Here is a 20,317-nt window from a genome sequence, read left to right as displayed (position 1 = left end):
CCAAACTTTGTAGAGAATGACTCGAATGTCACCAAAGTAGAGAAGAAAAGAAAGTCTTTGAAGGGCAAACATGGCAGGAAATGTGTGTGTGGCCGGGTGGCGAGGGAGTTTGAAATGATAATGTTCCTTGGCTTTAATAAAACAGTGGTAATTTACTTTTTTTTTTTTAAAAGGCAGATATTTTCTAAAAACATCATTCAGAAAAGCTATTGCATGTGAGTTATGGCATGAACTGACAAAATTTCTAAGGCAACACAAGACCCCTGCATTGACTTTTGCGTTATAAACCCCTCCACTCAAAAATAATGTACATAAGATATGAAATGGCTTACCAGGGATTATTATGATCAAATTTACAGTTGGTTGGTCTAAGAAATCTGGGTGCAAACTGAGTTTAACAAAATTGTATCAAAGGGTAAAGCAAGTTATGGAAGTAAGTGTGTGTATGTCAAAAATAGTAGCTTTATTACAGTAATAATTTGTTATTGTTTTGAGCTCTGTGTGTTTTGCATTTAGTTCAAATGTCACAGCTTGTGAAGGAAGTGACTTGAAGCAATGTCAAATTTCAGTTTATGGAACCTTTTCCTAAGAAAGAACATCATCACTTGTAACAGCAGAAAACAAAAATAATTCGACGCTGTAAGGAGAAGTTTTCACTGTGTTCACATGAAAAATGGACATCACCTGTGCAGCCACTGACGTCATCCTGCTGCTTCCTCTTACTGTGTTTGGGTTTTTTCCCTTGTTGTCTGGCATGACAAGTTGTACCAGACACAGTTCAGCACAAACAGAAATAATAGATTTTATACAACAACACTGATTTATATTTATATTGTGAGAGATTGTCTTTAGAGATTTAGGAATCCTTTAATATCTTTGATGTTGAAAAATCATTAGCAAAAAAAAAGTCTGTATTTAAAAGAGGGAATAAAAAGAATGTCCGTTGCTGTTGTTTTTCTTGTTGCCAGCATTTTAAGAAGGGCTGGAGAAGGGTTTGATGAGACCAAGTTCCATCGCTTTGACCAGGCACATTCGTGATACATCGATACCCTCCTGCCTCTTGGGATTGTCCTCCGCCTTGCCAATCACTGAGAGGATTTCCAGCATCTCACTCTCAATCAGCTTCTTGCCCAGCTCACTGTTGTCTGAGTCGAGCATGTTGTAGATAATCACAAGGGCACGGTGCTGTATCTTAGGGTTAGTGTGGAGACACATTCTCTGCAGGATCTCTAGCCACTGGGTGGTCTGTTGGGAGAGAGCAATCACTCACTCAGTAAAACTCTGGTAAAATGTGTGAATGATGAATCAAAAATGTCACATGTTGCTTTTCTGTGTCTTAAAATGAGTGGTTGAGTAAGTTGGTGTGTGTATAATTCGGCACTTATTCTTTCATTTTAAGGGAATCTCCTCTGTTTTACACATGATCATTCAGGGTGTAAAACAAAGTCCTCTGAGTAATACTAATGTCATCAGCTGTATCTCAGCTTGGGCTTCAAATTGACAAATGTGTGGCATTACAAGGCAGGGATGGTAATGAAAATATGCTAGTAATTATTAGTACCATAATGAGTTTGTAATCTCATAGTTATTCCAAATTTAATTCTCTTTTTTATTACAAATGTATTAACTAAAATGTGAAATGCATTCAGTGGCACAAAGAGTGACACATGACACACCAAGGTGCATTTTGTCTACACAATGCATATCTTGCAACAAACATAGATATTGCTATGTATGTATGTCCCAAATACAAGAACCAGACAGCTATAGCATCATTGTCTTATTTTTTCCCTCTGGCATCAAATTCAACTCGGACACATGCTCCCTGATTAATTAATCTTCTACAGTAAAAACACTACTGAATGCTGCTGTACATACCACCAGGGTCAGTTTGGTGCAGAGCTTCTTCTGAGAAGCAGTGAGCATGGCCAGAGCTCCAGCTGCAGCTAACTGAAGTTTCTCATCATCCTCGCCACATAGCAGCACCAGCAGCTTCAACTTATCATTGCCATCTTGGAGGTAACGATCTTGGACCTAAAACATACAGTTTTATGTAATTATATATTTTACATTTAATTTTCACACCTGTTGGAAAACTTTGTTTGCACATGTTGACTATGCGGCATCCGTTTGTTACGTGAGATTTTAACTGCTTGTCTGTTCTCACCTCTTTACATGTAACAAGGTTGCACATGCATTCAGTGGCAGCCTGTCTGATCTGGTCATTCTCCTCAAACATGTAGTTCTCAATCTCTGGTAGAGCTTTCTCTTTCACGATCTTTACTCTACAAAACAGATGATGGTAAAGGTGAAAAACAACAATGAGGCAAAACCTTACCAAAAAAGCAAGCAGCTGTAAAGTCACTAGTAGTAAATGAGCTATTAAGCACCACTGCGATCATAATATTATGTTGTCTTGAAAAATGTTACCTTAATTTTTCACTGTAACCAGCCAAGTTGGTGAGGCCTCTCAGAGCTTCATAGTTCTGCGTTCCATCTCTGTCTGTGCTAAGTAGGTTAACTAAAGGCCGCACCACCTCATACACCTGTCAACCAAGACAGAGAAGTAAATTTTCAATAGTCCTTTGAGATGCATACTAAATTCCGCTAAAGAGGAACTAACAAGATACCACTCACAGAACCAACAAGACTAACACAGCACTTAATACATTGTAGATTAACTCCCAGCATATAAAGACAAAGAAATATAGGCAAAGGGAGGCAATGTCAAAAGTGTGTCATGGGGAGATTAGGAAGAAAATTACCATTCCTCTTCCTTCATTATAATCTCAAGAATCATAGAATCATAGAAATAAACAAATAAATACTGTTGCATGGCTTACCCTCTCACCAGGGAAGGCGATTTCTGGGTTGGAAATAGCTGCAATCTTGGCAAGGGCGTGGCCGGCCTTCACCTTCCCGGCATCTGTCCCTTCCAGAGCAAGTGGTATCAAAGCCTGAGGGCACAGCCAGAAGAACAGTAGTGAACAACTGGGCATGTTTTGCAACCTTTTTGTACAGTTAATGTTTGTCCTTTCATTTCATTGTGACTTCATAAAGATGTTTAATGATTCACTCATACATTGATTTCCAAAGCTATCACGCACCTTTCCCCCTCCTTGGGCAACAATAGTACCACGATCTCTGGGATCCTCTGACAATGCCAAGAAAACCCTAAAGATAAAAGATTGAAAATAGATTTGTAAAACTGCCAGCACACTACAGGGCTCCAGTGTCCAAGTATTTATTGCACTTTGTCACAATAAAAAAGTGCATAATAAATAAACATGTGCCCTCTTTTGGTTTGGATGTGCATGCATTCTATTTAGAAAAGTGATTCAACAATCATATATGTCTAAGCAATGTTAGAAATTTAAGGAGGAATGAACAAGAAATTGGATGTACTCAGTAAAGTGTTTTAGCTTGGATTCCCTCTTCCCTAAATGTAAATTTAAGTCATTGTCTGTGAGGAATGACTAATGCAGTGTATCAAAGCAGTGATGAGTCGGGTGTTTTGGGGGGCAATTTGAAGACAATTAAAAAGTCTCATAATGACTTTGCTATGAGATGCTTCCTCTTCTCTCTCACCTTGACAGCATTTCCTTGGTCTGGTCTGTCAATATGGAGTTGTCTGCTTTGACCATGACAGCAAGAGCTGATGTGACTCCAGCTTTAAGCAGCCTTTTCACTCTCTTCTCAATAAAGTCCTTCTTGTCCTGAGAAAAGAAAGTATACGACGTGTGTATAAGCTGCAAATGCGTTACATTTACTGTTGTACCTACGTCAATTCATATATTGTGGTCTGCATAATAGTTCCCTTTCATCTCTATTTTTACCTTGGGGTGCTGCTCAGGCACATGTTGTTTTGAGAACTTGGCCAGTTGAACCAGCTCAGGTATAATTTCCTTTTTCTCATAGCAGTTGGTGCAATTAACCAGGGTGCAAGCTACTGCATACAAAACTGTCTTATCCTTGGACTAAAAACACAGAGAAAGGAGAGAGGTTATTTGTAATGTCTAATCAGATATACTGTCTGTATGTTTCTTTCTGTCTGTTATTGTCATACCTTAGCCAGTTCAAACATGGCTTTCATGGCAAGCTCATCCTCAACAAAGTCATCTTTCACATCAGCATCATTTGTCAGATAAGCAAGACCCTCTATAGCCCACTTCCTTGTTTTGGTATCAATTTGGGGATTGCAGAGCCACCTAAAAGAGTAAAAAAGGGAATATTTAACAGAAAGTGTATTTAGTGATGACGTGAAGTAGAGGTGCATGGTACAGTGCCATTCTGGTACTGTATACCTATTGTAAGGAATTATATCTGTACACCATTTTGCATCAAATCAAATCATAACTAATTAGGTTTTGGATTTGGAATGGAAATAAGCCTTTATTGCGTTTTTATCCTTTTGATGTTTTTTGTAGTTGGGGCATTTCTTGCTAGAACCGCCACTTTCATATAACAATCAATAAAGAAGTTCAATCAATCAATCAAAGCACAGTCACATTATCAATCTCTGCGTGAGTACTCACTTTCTGCACTGCTTGGCCAGCTTCTCTGTGGAGCCCTCAGCAAACTGCCTTAAACTGTAATCATCACCTCCAGCTGAACCCAGTTTACAGAGACCCTAGAGGGGACATGGACATGCATACACACACAGACAAAATCTAGCAGTTGTGTAGTTTTTTCTTTACTGTATTTTAGACCTGTGTTTGAATAATAAATTTCTACTCTATTCTATTATTTCCTAGTCACACTCACCACTAGCGCACGTATCTTAATCCTCTCGTTCTTGGTCTTCTTGTAGATGTCCTTAAGCAGGGACACACCATTGGTGATGATGAAGCTGGCACGGCTCATTTTTGAGGAGGAATGGATCAGCGCCTCCACAGCAACCATTTGGTCCACCTCACGTTCTGAGCCACACAGCGCAACCATCATCTCCATTATGCCTTGATGTCCAACCAGGGCGTTACCGACATCAAAGGGACCCTGAAGTAGCCCTGAGATGGTGTTGATAGCATGGATGGTCTTGTCCATGTCGTTGGGGTCAATTTTAGATCTGTTGAAAAGGAAAAGAAAAAAGCGTAAGAGATGAAATAGGTATTGTTGGCTTGGCCTCTATTTAGAAAGTCTTGGCCACAACACTGGTAAATGGATGATCTGCATTGCATAGACGCACTTGATATATTCATTACAGATGTCCTTGAAGTTGTCTCTCTCTGGGTCACACTTGAGGTCATCATAGATTTTGTTGAGGAGCACACTGGCAATCAGCTGTGTATTGTCTGTTAAGGGCAGCTGATCTGGCAGTTCGGGAACCTGACCACACACCTTGAGGATCTTCTTTAGACCTGAAGAACAAACACACGTATATGCATATACAGATACCTCATGTCAAGAAGACTTGAATGCAGCAATGACCTAGAAACAAAATAGGCGACAAGATGCCGATATCAGGCTCACCGTGGTCAATAGTGAAGAGGGCCTTGGAATTGTCTTGGTCTTTCTTGTCTTTGCGAGGTACATTCTTGCAGAGGAGGTTCAGCGCCTGGTCTCTGCCATGGCCAGACACCTTTTTACTAGCAATCATCTCCAGCAGAGAGAGAAGAATGGTTTTCAGGTCTTTTGATGCATCTGCAGACAGACAGATTATAAAAAAGATTGTATGTCGCAATCAGTTGTGAAAAAAATACCAACAGCAGCATAGGTAATATCTGTGATCCTGTAGAGACTAGTTGAAGATCAAAATTTAAGGAATAAGTGTCCATAATAAAATCTGCTTTTGGTTACAGATACAGATGATGATTCTGTCTCACCCAAAACCAAGGCCTCTTCTTTCCCGTATTCCCTCTTATCTCCACCAGTGAGGGAGTCATTGATGCACTGGAAGAGGTTGCAGGTTGCCAGTGCGATCTCCTCATTGTCAATGGCCATGATGCTGCACATCTTATCAACGCCCACCATGTGAATAATGGCCATGGTCTGTTCAGGGGTAGTGATAAGAAATATACATTAAGTACATTTTATGAAGAAAAAAAATGCTAATAAAATGAAACTTGTTTCTAATGGCATCATATCGGTGGAAGTTATTTAAGGGGACAGAGATCTGGAACAAGTTACTGGATCTCCGACTTTACCCCAGTTTTAAGAACCAACTCTAACAATTGCTCAAGACACATCAAATTTGTGACCACTAACGGACTCTGTTGTATTGTATGTATATGTGTGTGTTTACAGTACTAGATGCAGCACTTTACTGCAATACATAGCAGTTTAAATTACACAACCCTGTCTACAAAACTGTGGTGTCTTTTACAATATGATGTTGAAAATTGTGGTGACTCTTAAATTGTGTTGTATCATATATCTAATTTAATGTTTAGCTGTGTTACCTTGTACTTTGATGACCTGCATGGGGGCTAGAGATGTAAAATAGCCTTTGGGCTAATTTTGGCATATTTACATTGCTGAAAAACTAAGAAGTCCATTAATATGCACTGTCCTTTTTAAATAAATAAAAATAAGATGTTATACTTTTAAAGTTTGTTGTGTTTGGAAAAGACTACACATTGCCTTAGTGACACAGTTTTCATCACTAACCACAACTCTTCGATTTTCACTTTCCCTTTGTATTGACTCATATTCTACAAGATTGCTCACCCGAGCTTTGTGTCCTGTGCACATTCCTGACAAAGTACGAACGGCAGCTAGAATCATCTCTGGTTTGCCTGTCTCTATCATGTTGAGCAGCAGAGGCACTCCGTTGTTCTGAAAGATTCTCTCTGCTCCAGCGTCCTCTCTGGACAGCACAATCAGGTTGTTGGCAGCCTAGACATAATGGGTTAAAATTGCAGATGTGAAACCAATAACTCTATTCATTCATATGCTAACAAACAACAAAAACAGGAAGGTGTCTCAGTGGTTTTGCTTCACATTACAGAAAATACCCACCTTTTCCTTTTTTTCCTTTTCCATTTCGTCATCAAGGAGAATATCAAACATGTTCTGTACCCTCGAATCTGTGGAGAATGTTGTCTTGAGCTGGGGAGAATCAAAACAAAACTTATTCATAATTTCCTGATGCTGACATTTCCCAATCATATACATTTTGTTTGTAGTTCAGTGTAAGTCTATCTGTCAGTTTACCTTAGTATCAAAATACATTTATTTCTAATGATACAACAAAAGTTTTAAGCCAAAAGATCCCTGTTGAATACATGTAGCAGTGTTGATTTTATGTTGCTGAAAGCATTTATAAAGTGATTATCGTAGTCTTGCACTCTCCTGCATGCACTTATCTGTGGGAGTGTATTGTTATTGTTTAATGCTGACCTTGGCCTGGATCTCTGCTCCCAGCCTGCGGAGAGTCTCCAGGAAGGTCTTGTTCTTTGGTTCGATGGTGGCACATCTCTGCACATCTTTGAAAGCCATGTCCAGTTTTCCTAGCTTCTCCAGAGCTTGGCAACGCCGGTACAAGGCTTTAATATCTGCTGCATCAACATCAATTGCTACATAAGGGAAAGAAAGAGTCATAATGATCTTGTGGCCTTCGGTTTAGGTTAATGTTTTTTTTTCATTGTTGCTATTGTTTGGTTTGATTTTGTAATTAATATTGGTTAAATGTCAGTACTTATTACTCTACCTTTAGATGCATCAGAAGCTGCATTGGCATAGTTTTCCTGTATGAAAAACATAAACATCTGAATAAAAGTCTAAATTTGCCACTAAAAATTGCAAATATAATATATTCGGTGTATATTTGTTTTTGTGCTTTATCAAACTGCTTACCTTTTTTAGGTAGCATGCAGATCTGTTCCTGTGAATGACAGCAAGCACTTTTTTGTCCTTGCACACCTTGATGGCTTCAGTGTAGCACTGAATGGCCTTGTCGATATCTCCTGCCTGGAAGAATTTGTTCCCGTCGTCTTTTAACTGAATTGGGTCTCCCATCTGATAGAAAAAGAGAATGTCAGCAATGACATATAAAATCTCCAACCTGTTCTTCAACACTTATGTTTAATCACTTCTTGTGTCTGACAGTTCACCATCCAAAGCACAATTTAACAATTTCAGTTTCATCACAAAGGTAATTGCAGTATTTTAACTGTAATAAAACCACTAAACCTTCATTCAATCACGTAAAAATTCTGGATACAAACAAAAATTTCAAATAAACTAAACATTAACTTTTAATATGATCAGTTTTACACTTTTTGTCATTTCAAACAATATAGAGAATTAGAAATATATAAGCAGTTCAAAATCCATATAGATGTACAGCACAGAATGGACAGTACCCTGGAGAATAGTTATCAGCATAGTGCCATTATTTAAAACTACAGTGTGTAGCATTAGAAATGTTTTTATTCTCACCATTTTTACTAATCAGTATCCTGCTGACCTGGGTCTCCTTTAGCAAATGGCCAAGCATGTGCTAGCTCTAACTTTAAATGGCTTCCCCTCAGGCCTTATTTGGGCATGTTCTCATACCCCTGTCAAAGCCTTGCAACAAATGCCACTTTCCCATTAGACAGACACCACATCCTCCTGTCCCCCGATAGGCATGGTTTATCTACCCTCTGCATCCCTGAATGTCACTCAAATTAAAAAACAACAACGGTACAGTACCTTTAGGGTGGGTTGTGTGTCTTGCTCTGCGTAGATGGTCTGGACCTCCAGTCCGCAGTGCTTGTGACAAACTTTCTTATGTAATCTTCCCCCACCAACTCCTCAGTATATATTTATAGTGGATCTCAATGAGGTGGGACAGAGCCAAAATGGACCATCCATTACACATAGGGGTTCACTCCAAGCACACCATAACCCCAAAGAACAGCTTTGTACCAAAAGTCATAATAAACCATGATTACTTGTGTTGCACCAAATGTCCTTCTGGGATCTTTGAATTATCCAAAGCTTGATGAGTAAAACAGTTATTTTCCATTCAATAAATTCTGTGAGAGTGACTCCCTCAAAGGTGGTCTGCTCCTGATAAGGTCTATTTAGGGCACAGACAGCTGAGAACTCACCAGCAAATGCCTGATGCCAAAGTGGCGGGAGGGGGGTTTAAAAGATTGTGTGTGCATGGAGACAGTTGGGGTGGGGGTAACAGCTGTAGGACCACATAGGGACCTGGTAGCTTCTGGAAAGAGAATGATCTCGAACCCTTAGAGCTGGGGTTAGGCATTTTGTTTTTGATGGTTAAGGTAAAGGTCAGGGATAAGATAATGCATTATATACAAGTAAGGGTACAAGTAAAAATTGGTGTGTGTTTGTGTTTGTTGTAAGTTTTTGTGTGAATACGATACAAGAGAACGAACCGATACTGTGGTGAACAGGTGAATTGCTTGGGGTGTTTGTATGTCTTCTTCCCAGTGCATGCAAGGATTGCAGACCCACAGTGATTGTGAATACGAATAAGCATGTGGACATTAATGATTACATGTTGGCCTACAGGCGTTGATTGGGCGATATCGGTTCAGAGGGCCAGATAACCCTTCTAATGTATTGCTTTGTTTATTGCCACATGCAGACACAGGTTTCACACTGAACAGAAACATGCTGTTAACCTAAAATGATCATGGATCAAGGCTTTTATACTGTCTTCAACAATTTGCTGCCTTGACTAATTTTTTTGCATGTTCAAACACCTTCTTGCATGCATGAGTGTGAACATTTATGATCTGACAATGGTTTAATTGTTTGTTGCGCTGGCTGCTCGTCTGGCTAATTGCCACGATTTCTCGTTAGGTTTCATTGGTTGAAACAAGTAGGAGCCAAAAACATTTGGTTGGATGAGGAGATATTTTAAAGTTGTTAATCCTATACTTATGCCATTTCAAAGAACAAAGCTGCTTGTTCCTGTGTGTTCAAAGACAGTAAGTGTCATTAAGTGTCGCTGGAGATTTACAAAGGTATAAAGGCTTCCTTGTGTAATGGCCTACATAAAATGTATGAAATTTTATTAAGTAAGTAAACATACAATGTTTGGTATTTTGCCTGTGGCCAGTTTTATTTAAAGAGGTGGTATTATGCAAATTTTCAGGTTCAAAATCTTAATTAGGGGTTGTACCAGAACAGGTTTACATGGTTTAATTTTCAAAAAACACCATATTTTTTCTCATACTGCACATTGCTGCAGTTCCTCTTTTCACCCTGTGTTGTACGCTCCGCGCTTGAGCTACAGAGTGATGCATCTTACTTGTACAAAATCTTTGTTGGGAGTTGCACATGCGCAGTTCCCAGGTAAGGACTACCAGCCAATCAGAAGCAGAGATGGGCGGGTCGTAAGAAACAAGGTAGTGTGATCCAAATCAAATCCGCTTCAGACTGAGACAGTAACCTAGCAGATGGTGTAAGTTACTCAAGTCCACAACATCATTGTTCCACATCTTACCATCAGGACGAAACGTTGAACTGTTGTCGGTGTTACTCGGCCCTGCTCCGTTTTCCGTTGCAGACAATACCCAGAGATGGTACGTAGCTTGTTGTCATAGCAACGCCAAACACAATTGCCGCGACGTAATGTTCAATCCGACACACACACCAGCTTTTAAAATATATCTACGGTTAAAACGTTTCAACATTCCTCAGAATGTAAAGACAGATAAGCGGTATGAAAACCTTCCAGCTGTGTTTTCCTCTGTTGTTGTTGCTGCAGCGGTCTGTGTGACGGCGGGAGCAGAGGGCTCTGTGAGCGGGCGGCTGGCCGGCCTCACACGCTCCTCCCGCGGGTTGGCACAGGCTTCCCCCGCAGACACTTGCGGAGCTCCTCAACTCCGAAAATGTTCAAGCACATTTTTGTTCCGCCATCGCTTCTCCTTAAACTGTCAATATTCGAAATCTACACAGCTGATTTCTCACCTCAAAACTTCTCAGAAGTGGATTTAGTGATGAAATTCCATATGAAACTGTAAAACTTTCTGTTGCTGGCCTGTCTGGTGCAGCAATGATGATACAGTGAATAGTGAATATTCTCTCTGACCAATCAGCAGTCTGTCGTGTTTTCACGTTACATTTTAGTATCCCTCAGCTCGTCTGGAACCTCGACGGAGGTGAGGTGATACGAAAAAAAGTACCTGGAAGCAGGTACAGCTTTTCTACAATGGAAAAGCAAACCAAGGCGAGTCGGCAAAGGGCCTCCGGTCAGACTAGCTTGGTTTGAGGGCGTGCCTGACCCCGCTAGCCGCTTGGCAAGCTTTATGACGTGTTTTCATTGTGACGTCACAAGTAAAGGAAGTGAAGGGCAGGACTACAAACGAGCTGTTTTCAAGCGGTTCTGAGCAGAGTTTTCTGTGGGAGATGGGAACTCCCTTTGGGCTTGTTCACTTTGCAAACCTGTTACATGCACAAAAAAGATATATAACTCAATAAAGGAGAGGGGAAAAGCCAAAAAGCATAATACCACCTCTTTAATATATATTTTACATATTCTATGTATTAAAGTCCCTAAATATATTTGTATGTGATGTGTATAAATACATGCCATAAAAATGAATAGCCATACAGTAGGTCACTGTATTACTCTAGTTACATAGTAGTGCTGTCCACTGAAGAACATGCCAGATACACAAAAACTGTCAAAAGTCAACATATGGTGAAATAAAAGCCAAATGAACAATAAAATATGTTTAATATGATTAACCACTTTTACGGTTTTGAAGAGGTGTTTGTTTTTTATAACTGTGATTGCTTTCTGACTTCACAGACTTTGTTTGTGTACTTGTTCTCACATGCATCACACCCTACCTGGTGAAGCTCATTCCTGGCAGGTGAAACAAAGTGGCAGGCAACACCTAGTGTCACTGAAGTAGCACATGTCTGTCTGCAGCCATCTCAGTGACAAGGATTGAAAGGCATAGGAAGAAATTCACATCTATAAGTGCCATTGCCCACTGTGTTTCAGTTAGCCTCTGCTTAGCCCACTTTGTGTTTTGGTATTTTACTGTATCATTTAACTTCTTTCCCAGTCCTGCTCCTCACTACCACTCCTCTCTTACCAGGAAGTAAGGACAGTGAAGTTTCTGTGTGTTATGTATGTTCTTCATATTTTGTCAATGATTTCATACACTGAACAAAATTATAAACACAACACTTTTGTTTTTGCCCCATTCATCATGAGCTGAACTCAAAGATGTAAGACTTTCTCTATGTACACAAAAGGTCTATTTGTGTCAAATATTGTTCACAAATCTGTCAAAATCTGCGTTAGTGAGCACTCCTTTGCCGACATAATCCATTCACCTCACAGGTGAATGAGAAAGTCTTATATTTGAGTTCAGCTCATGATGAATGGGGGCAAAAACAAAAGTGTTGCGTTTATAATTTTGTTCAGTGTACATCAGGTATGACTACAATGATGTCACACACACACACACACAGTTCCATGCACACACACACACACACACACACACACACACACACACACACACACACAGTTCCATGCACAAACACACACACACACACACACACACAGTTCCATGCACAAACACACACACACACACACACACACACACACACATGTATAGCAATAATAAGCTTGAGCAGTCTCTGTCAAGGGAATACTATAAGGTATTACCAAATCAGTACAAATATGTACTGGAGGGGGGAAAGAGCTGTTCTTAGAGCTTGGGCTGCATCCTATGCTATGAGACTTTTAAACTCAAATACTCAGCAGTACTCCATTGAACACAGATCATTTCTGTCAACCATTTCATGATTGCTTTTGTATTACTGTATATTGTCTGCTACTTCACTTTAGAGCCTGTTGTGATGTGACAAATAAACAAATCTTCTGCCTTCTATCCTATGTGGAACTTTAGAGCTTCTGTGCCACCAGGTGGCACTACAGAGTGAGTGACAATTGTACATTACTAAAGTGGGATTAGGGTGCCACAATGGTGGAAGAAATATAACTACTTCTTTCTCAAGAAGAAGTATTATCAGCAAATTGTATTATTTGCATTTATTAATACTTATGTGTTGTTAGAACTTTAATTATGCAGTTGATCAAAATGGATTTAAAAAAGTACTTTACAAACTGTTGGGTAGTTTTATAACAATGCATGATATTTTATGGGTTACATTTTTCAAGTTACAATGGACAAGGTCTATTAATCATTATACAACACAAGGATGTATAAAGAAAAGACAGTTTGAAGTCCTTCATGCTACACACACAGAACTTCAGATAATTAAATGTACATTATAATATGGTAACATAAATAAATCAAAGAAAAGAAAACCATATATATTCAGTTATTTATATAGCCTACATATATACATACACTTATACACCCAGAACATTCCACAGTGCATTTTTTAATCATAATTACAATTAAGACATAATTATACCTGTTGAGTAAATGTAGCAGAGTAAAAAGTGCATTACAATATTTCCATCTAAAGTGAAGAATAAGTAGGCACACATTGTGTATGCATGTATATATGTATGGATTGTGAATGCTCAATAATAGTAATAATAATAATTATTATTATACTGCAGCATCCTTTGCACTCTGCTCATTGCACTATTGTCTCGATCTGTCTACATTGTTGTTGTTTTGATTTATGGTGTGTATATTTGTGTTTTGTATACTGTAGTCTGATTCCTGATTTGATGAGTAAACACATTGTGAGCAATGTATGATCCAAAGTCTAATTCCTCGTATGTGCAGGCCTACACATACCTAGCAAATAAAGCTTTTTTAAAATTCTGATTCTGATTCTGACATTTTCATCCAGGCAAGGATTTCAGAAAGCAGATAAAATTGTGCTTGGTTTTATTTTGAAAATGCTGGAGCGGAATTACTTTGCTATTCTTGGTAGCTACGTAATGCTAGCTCATTCTGTTGCCTGCATCTTCCTCTCGAAAGACTGCCAAACTGAAGAAGCTGCATTTACCCGGTTCAAAATAAGCCTGTAGTCCTGTTTCTGTTAATTGTTTAAGTAATGTAGAATGGCGTCGTGTTTTGGGAAGATTGTCGTTGGTACTTATGTGGAGATAAAGCGCAGTGATGGTAAGTTTCACCCTGTCTATTCTCTCCCCGTCGCACTGGGTAAGTTGTTTGAGGATCTTTGTTGCTGCGGTGCTGTTGAGTACAGCAACCGTTGTTCCTGGCTGCAGAGCGTAACGTTCACGTTAGCTGCAAGAAAACGTTAATATAAGCTGTCAGGGCGGAGTGCTTCAACACGGCCAAATCCTTTGAATGAGCTCTTACCTTTGTTAGCTAGCGCCTAACGTTATGCGAATCCGGGAGACTTCCCGTAATTTAATAATGCATATAATTATATAACATTAAATTATTTGAATTGGTCGTTAACGAGGCTAAAACACCAACGGTAGCGCCACAGTATAAGGATACCTAATTGATGTATTCTAACAAGGAATTAAATTCAACATTAGCTAAGCTAGCAAATTTGCTAACCAAGCTTAACGTTACGTTGGTTCGATAGAGAGCGAGCTAGCCAGTGATTAGCTAAACGGCTACGCTAGGCTAATGTTACCGGCTTTATTACAGCAGTATGGCTGCAGTGAAATCTAACCCTGATCCATTTAGTTAACGAGTAACGTTAGTTTGCTTTTTGGCTGTATGTGTATGCCGCATGTAATTCATTTATTCAAGTTATTAGCTAAATATTTTCTGAGCTAACGTTAGCTGACTTAACTGGCGTTGTTATGGAAACACTCTTAACGTTAATTGTCCAAAGATGTGCATTGATAATAACACCACAGACAGACGCATCCCAAGGTCTTAGTAACTAACTTATATTGGTAGACAGTTGTGGTTTAAGAAACTCACTCTAAGAAGATCACATCTTACAACAAGTTAATAAAATTATAGTTGACACTATGCCAAAATAACGTTAGCATGATGACAGAAAAACAGTAGTGTATGAAACGCCTATGACAGCTCTGTGTTTATTACACAAGTAACAGTCACTGCATATTGTAAACTGCCATTAGGAAGAAGCTGGGATCACAATACACTCACTTCAACATCAGGTTTTATGAAGGGTTAGTTAACAGAGGAGTAGAAAAGGAGAGGTGTTTTTTTTTATATGAACCTTCTCTATGTGAATATCAGCTTAATTCTGCCTACCCTGTGTAGCTGTAGAGAACTGCTTCAAGGCCAGGCAGCCAAAGATGAAAGAAAAGTTTGTGCCATTCTTCTGGCTACACCCAGTGAGACTGTGCAAAGCACTTTATAGAAAATAAGTTGTTCACAGCTAGTGGCAAGGGTGTGTTTTTAACGGTTGTATTGGTTGTTACTGATGTCTTAAATACAGTCATCCCTGAGGCATTTGATTATACTGTCCTCAGTAGCCTCCGAACAAGAAGGGGTGAGGTGTGAAAGAAACTCTTGGCAGGCCTAGAGGGGGAAGCAGTTCTGTCTGTCCATTTCCCTGCTGGTTGGTGTTGCATCCAGAGCAGGGATTGCCCTCTCTCTAGGGGGTTGGTGGCGAGGCTGGTTCAGATTCAGGCCATTAGTCACCACCCCATCTGTTGCAGACAGCTCCCTTGGTTCTGTGAGGACTCTCTCTCGCTCCCTCTGTATTTTTTCCCTTTCACAGTCAATTCTGACGAGAGGAAGATCTCACAGATAATAATTTTTTGCTAATCGGTAGATGACCTGAAGTTATTGCTCTATGGTTAGTATGCTATTTTTTGATGCGATAATAGATTTCCATCTATTGTCTGTTGTTATCGGGCATTCATTTTTGCAGGAAATATAGTAGTGTCTTTTAAATTTCTAGAGAGACACAGGCCTATGGCTGAACAATTAATCGAAATATTACTGGAATTGCAATATGGCCAAGTATGCAAATATCTGCAAATCTCAGGAACTGCTTTTTCATAAATGTCGAATGTGTCACAACCTATTATTATAAATGAAGCATTGTGGTGCTTCAGAGATGCCCCAGCCTGCAAATCAAATTCTCGAGACATATGGGAACTTCTTTGTTTGGTACAGATCAAACATCAATTCATCATCATTTTGATATCTTTTTTCTCAGTGAAAATGCAAAAATTACCATTCCCACTAAAATTGTGACTTATAGCAATGTCAATATATGAAAATAATCACTATATCTTGTGCATATCATTTGGCCCTATACAGGCCACCTATCAGCTTCTTAGTGATTATGAACGGCATACATTTATTTTTTCTATATGGGGCACATTGACACAATTTCATCAATGGGTTTGTAGTGAAACTGATGCTTCTAAGGCTTTGTTTGTTCCTCAGGCTTAGCAGAGCTTGAAGCACCCCCTCTTAAGCCCCTTCAACTACTGGGAGGTGTCAGCATATCCACCCAGCCAGATTTTAGTATAAAAGTGGGACACAGTGGCGTTCAGTTACAAGAAATCAGCATATCAATAAGCCAGTTTGTGTTTGGGCATTTCGGCACATGTAGCTAAGATGTAGCTAGGTTTATGAATAGAGTGTGTGTATGTGAAGAAGAGGAAGGCAGACTTAATGTTCCCTTCATAAGGAAGTGTCTGCCACAGGACAGATGCTGTACCCTTGAACCTGTCTGAGGGCTTTTTGCCTACGGAGAACTAAGCAAACAATGAATGATTAATGATGAAATCATTAGTCAATTGACTAATTTGATCATTGGTTAATAATTTATGTCACTTATCAATTACAAACACCAACTATTTACTTTTAAAAAAGTAATTATTTATATATTACCTACAGTGTGTATATATACCAATATAGCTATATTTTTTCACTTAAGCTTGGACTGTGGAGGGAGACAGTTGTCTTGGTGATGGAGCAGCTTTTGTGTCTCTTGGTCTCTGGCTGCAATAGTTCAGACGGGCCCCCTACATGCCTGTTGTTGTGTATGGTGTTGCTGTGGCCTCCATTCTCCAGTTATCTGTGCCATTGTTAACTGTACATTTCTACAAGCAGTGACCTTAGACTGCCTTTTCATGGGGAATAGCTTCTACTGTTACATTACATTTGGCCACATAATCTGTTTCTTTTTTGGGGGGTGTTAACAACTGCCAGGATGTCCACCTGTGCTGACATTCACACTCACTATCAGTGTCATTACGTCCCAAGACACACTGTTTTGTGTTAACAGTAGAGATGAACTGCTGTCAACATACAGTAAGGACGCTGATGTGTGCTGGTTGACACAACAAACAACGTATTAAGTCAGCAGAGTTGGGAAGAAACATGTAATGTAACATTTCTTTCTTTCAAGCAGGTTTACTGTTTTAATTTAAGTGTGATTAGTTATGAAAGTACTTCAAATTGTATATATTTAACAAAGTGATGTGGTTTGGAGGAAGTTGTTGCTCTGCCGTTACTTCTTCAGCATGTTGGTGAATAATAATTGTGTCTATATGAACCTAGGGGAAGGCTGTGGTCTAAATCTTGACCACTGATATTGGCTGATGCCAGTCACTTTTTTGTATTATTTTATTACCAGCAAAAATCTATAAGCAGGAAGCAGCCGTGATTTGGTGGGCCTTGCCTGACTCTGTAATCTTCTGCTACAGTCACTATTGCAGCATGGCGTGCTCTCAACACCCTCCTTAAGTAGAGATGTGAAACCAACTGTGTGTCTGTTGTTTACACTGCCTTTACTATTGCCAGTTTGTTTGTTTTGTTTTTTTGTGTGGCTGAGAATTGCATGCACAGTCAGACAGCTGACAAGGTAAAGGCAAACCTGAATAAATTAGTGGAGAAACGTAACAAACCTTTAGACAGGGCACGACTCACGAGGGCTGACCAAATGGTTTATGGTTTATGATCAAGCCTTCGCAGTCACCAGATCTCCCTCCTAACACCTATAGGAAATTTTGGACTGGCGTTCTCCACCGCCAACGCCAAATGAGGGAATATCTTTTGGAGGAAAAGACTTGAAGAATTATGCCAAGGCGCATTGAAGCTGTTTTGGTGGCCCAACACCTTTTTAATATCACCCATCTGTTTGAAGTTTCTTTCAAGTGTTGAGAATAGTGTTGATGTGAACTGAACCTTTACTGTAGCTTTTAACTTGGTAATGCTGGTTTAAGAAGATAGACATGAAAGGCTGCAGGAGCCCACACTGTTTAGTATGAATGGAGAAGAATTTTGTTATGTAGCTCTGATGAAGCTGACCTAATAAGTTTGATATATTGTAACATTGTGGCTTATTTGTACATGGCCTAAATAAATATTTATTCTACCTTACTTTTCAGTTAAACTAGTTTAGTCAGGCATTTGTCTCTGTCAGTATGAGCTCTGAGTTTGAGCACTGGCTCTACCAATAACATAGAGGTTCACGAGAACCACAGGTAATTTCTGATGGAGGGTAGGGCTGGGTAAGGTTGACATCATTATTGTTCGTTAAGTCTGTGTAAGTCACAGTAAGGTTTATGTATGCAAATGATCAAATTATTGCTGCATTTACATGCATAGCAATTTTAATTAACACCATGTCACTCTTTTATACTAGAGAATAAATCATATAACAGTATTGTCTAATCTGTGTCATATGATGCTACAGTAAGACAACACGATACATGTTTGGCCATCCCAAAGGAGGTTGCTTTTGATTCAGTGTTCTTAAATTTTATTAATTAAATGTATACATATGAAAACTGCAGTTGATTTACAAAGTATAGATAATGTATTATTTGTATTGTATATGTCTACATGCTTATGCCAGAGTTCCTGATCTTTAGAGTGCACCAAGGCTTTCTTCCCAGCTCTGCTTGTTTTAAGAGATTAGATTTGCTTTTTTTCTGTTTTTCTGAAAGAAAACCATTGTACGGCAAATCAGTGAAATGTTCAGCAGCTGAGAACACTAAAAGCATCTTTGCTCGCTAGCTTCCTGCCTCTGAATAATGGATACATGAACATGGTGTTTCCCTGGATTGTGCTGGGGATTTTGCAGCATACTGTCAGGTCCACCTAGACAAAGATGGGAGGGCTGAGCAGGCTCTTAAAAGCTGGTATTATTGCGCTGCAGTCAGAGAGGCGGAGAGAAGCATACAGGCTAGCAGCAGCAGCTGTCCTTGTCTCTATTATCGGTGATTCTCTCCAACGGGTCATTATCAAACCACAGATCTTTCTAAGATTAGCCTCAGCCCCATTGCCTTGCAAGCATTTGAAACTTAAATGACCCACTTGCCTCCTGATGTTTGAGGTGTTGATGCTCTGTTGGTTAGTATTAATGTAAGTACAGACAAGATTTAGTTTACTAGGGCGTTATTTAACACTGTACTGTCTACTGTCTGACTACTAAGATTTTAGTGGGAATAGTAATTTTTGCATTTCATTTTCACTGGAAAAAATATAAAAATGATGATGATCTGATTTTTGCTACAGTCTTTACCAAACAAGCATTTTCCCTGTCTGGAGAATATGATTTGAAAGTTGGGGCATGTCTGTAGCATCACAGTGTTTTATTTATAATGGTATGTTGTGACAAATGTGACCTTTTTATCAAAGATTGCAGCTCCTGCGATTTGGATATTGTACTTGGCTTGGGATAATATTTTGATTAATTGCTCAGCTCTAGTGTGTAATAAGCTGTTTTTGGATCTTTTTTAGTGAAGTGTTTGGGGACATATGATATAAGAAACTATTTTCATTACATGTGACCAAATACTTCGTAAGTGTAAAGCGGCGTCTATTTTTGTTTGTTTTGAATTACAGTTTGCACAGAGTCATTAATTTGGACAATAGAAATGTGTAGAATGATAATGAAGATACAAAAGTCGAATCATTGTGAAATGATTAAGTTGATACACAATAATAAGAGTTTGGGCCTTCACTGCCTTCACTTTTCAATGTTATTCTGTTTACCTGATGTTTGTGTTTCCCCTGTCTTTGATACTTTCACAGGACGTATACACCAGGCAATGGTGACCTCACTAAATGAGGACAATGAGAGTGTCACAGTGGAGTGGATAGAAAATGGAGACACAAAAGGGAAAGAGGTAAACCACCATTTATTACCCCTAAAAGCAACTGCAGCACAAGCACATGCTTTTATTTTACACAGCAGTGAATAATGCATCTAAAGACATTCAGGAGCTGTGATGATTAGACAACTAGCCTGCATGTAATTCCACTTCACCCTCTGCACATTGATGTGCATGAGCTATCTCAGACTGTAACTCCGGTCGTACAGTATGCCCCCTCTCAGTCTCACTGGTTAGCAGATGACTAACATTAGATGTTGCTGATATACAGTTATTCAATTTGCACATTATCACACTGTGATGCATCTTTTATACTTTTTTGTAGTCTTGAAAGGTAAAAGTTCATAGTTTCCCCATTCAGACGTGCCAAGATTCAGT

The 20,317-nt window shown here is 39.2% G+C and overlaps 1 protein-coding gene across 6 annotated transcripts; it reads right to left on the bottom strand.

The window, feature by feature from the left end:
- Positions 1 to 132: 132 nt before the first annotated feature.
- unc45b (unc-45 myosin chaperone B) lies at positions 133 to 10,518 on the bottom strand. 6 transcript variants are annotated; one of them, XM_046035086.1, is made up of 21 exons: positions 10,403 to 10,518; positions 8,635 to 8,842; positions 7,795 to 7,956; positions 7,649 to 7,685; positions 7,339 to 7,514; positions 6,958 to 7,047; positions 6,667 to 6,834; positions 5,823 to 5,988; positions 5,470 to 5,640; positions 5,186 to 5,357; positions 4,765 to 5,065; positions 4,536 to 4,630; positions 4,067 to 4,208; positions 3,837 to 3,977; positions 3,589 to 3,716; positions 3,108 to 3,174; positions 2,844 to 2,957; positions 2,431 to 2,546; positions 2,168 to 2,285; positions 1,879 to 2,034; positions 133 to 1,245 (listed from the first exon to the last, which is right to left on the bottom strand). In XM_046035086.1, exons 3-21 carry the CDS (start codon positions 7,954 to 7,956, stop codon positions 973 to 975), a joined length of 2,793 nt encoding a protein of 930 aa, XP_045891042.1. In that variant the 5' UTR covers positions 8,635 to 8,842; positions 10,403 to 10,518; the 3' UTR covers positions 133 to 972. The 6 variants fall into 6 exon arrangements, with proteins under 6 accessions (XP_045891042.1, XP_045891039.1, XP_045891043.1 ...); XM_046035083.1 differs by lacking the exon at positions 8,635 to 8,842; XM_046035087.1 differs by lacking the exon at positions 8,635 to 8,842 and having other exon boundaries at positions 7,339 to 7,493.
- Positions 10,519 to 20,317: the final 9,799 nt, after the last annotated feature.

The sequence above is a fragment of the Micropterus dolomieu genome, linkage group LG21, assembly GCF_021292245.1.
Source record: "Micropterus dolomieu isolate WLL.071019.BEF.003 ecotype Adirondacks linkage group LG21, ASM2129224v1, whole genome shotgun sequence".
NCBI lineage: Eukaryota > Metazoa > Chordata > Actinopteri > Centrarchiformes > Centrarchidae > Micropterus > Micropterus dolomieu.
Note: the sequence above shows the minus strand (reverse complement) of the source record. Positions and strands in the feature narration are given on the sequence as shown.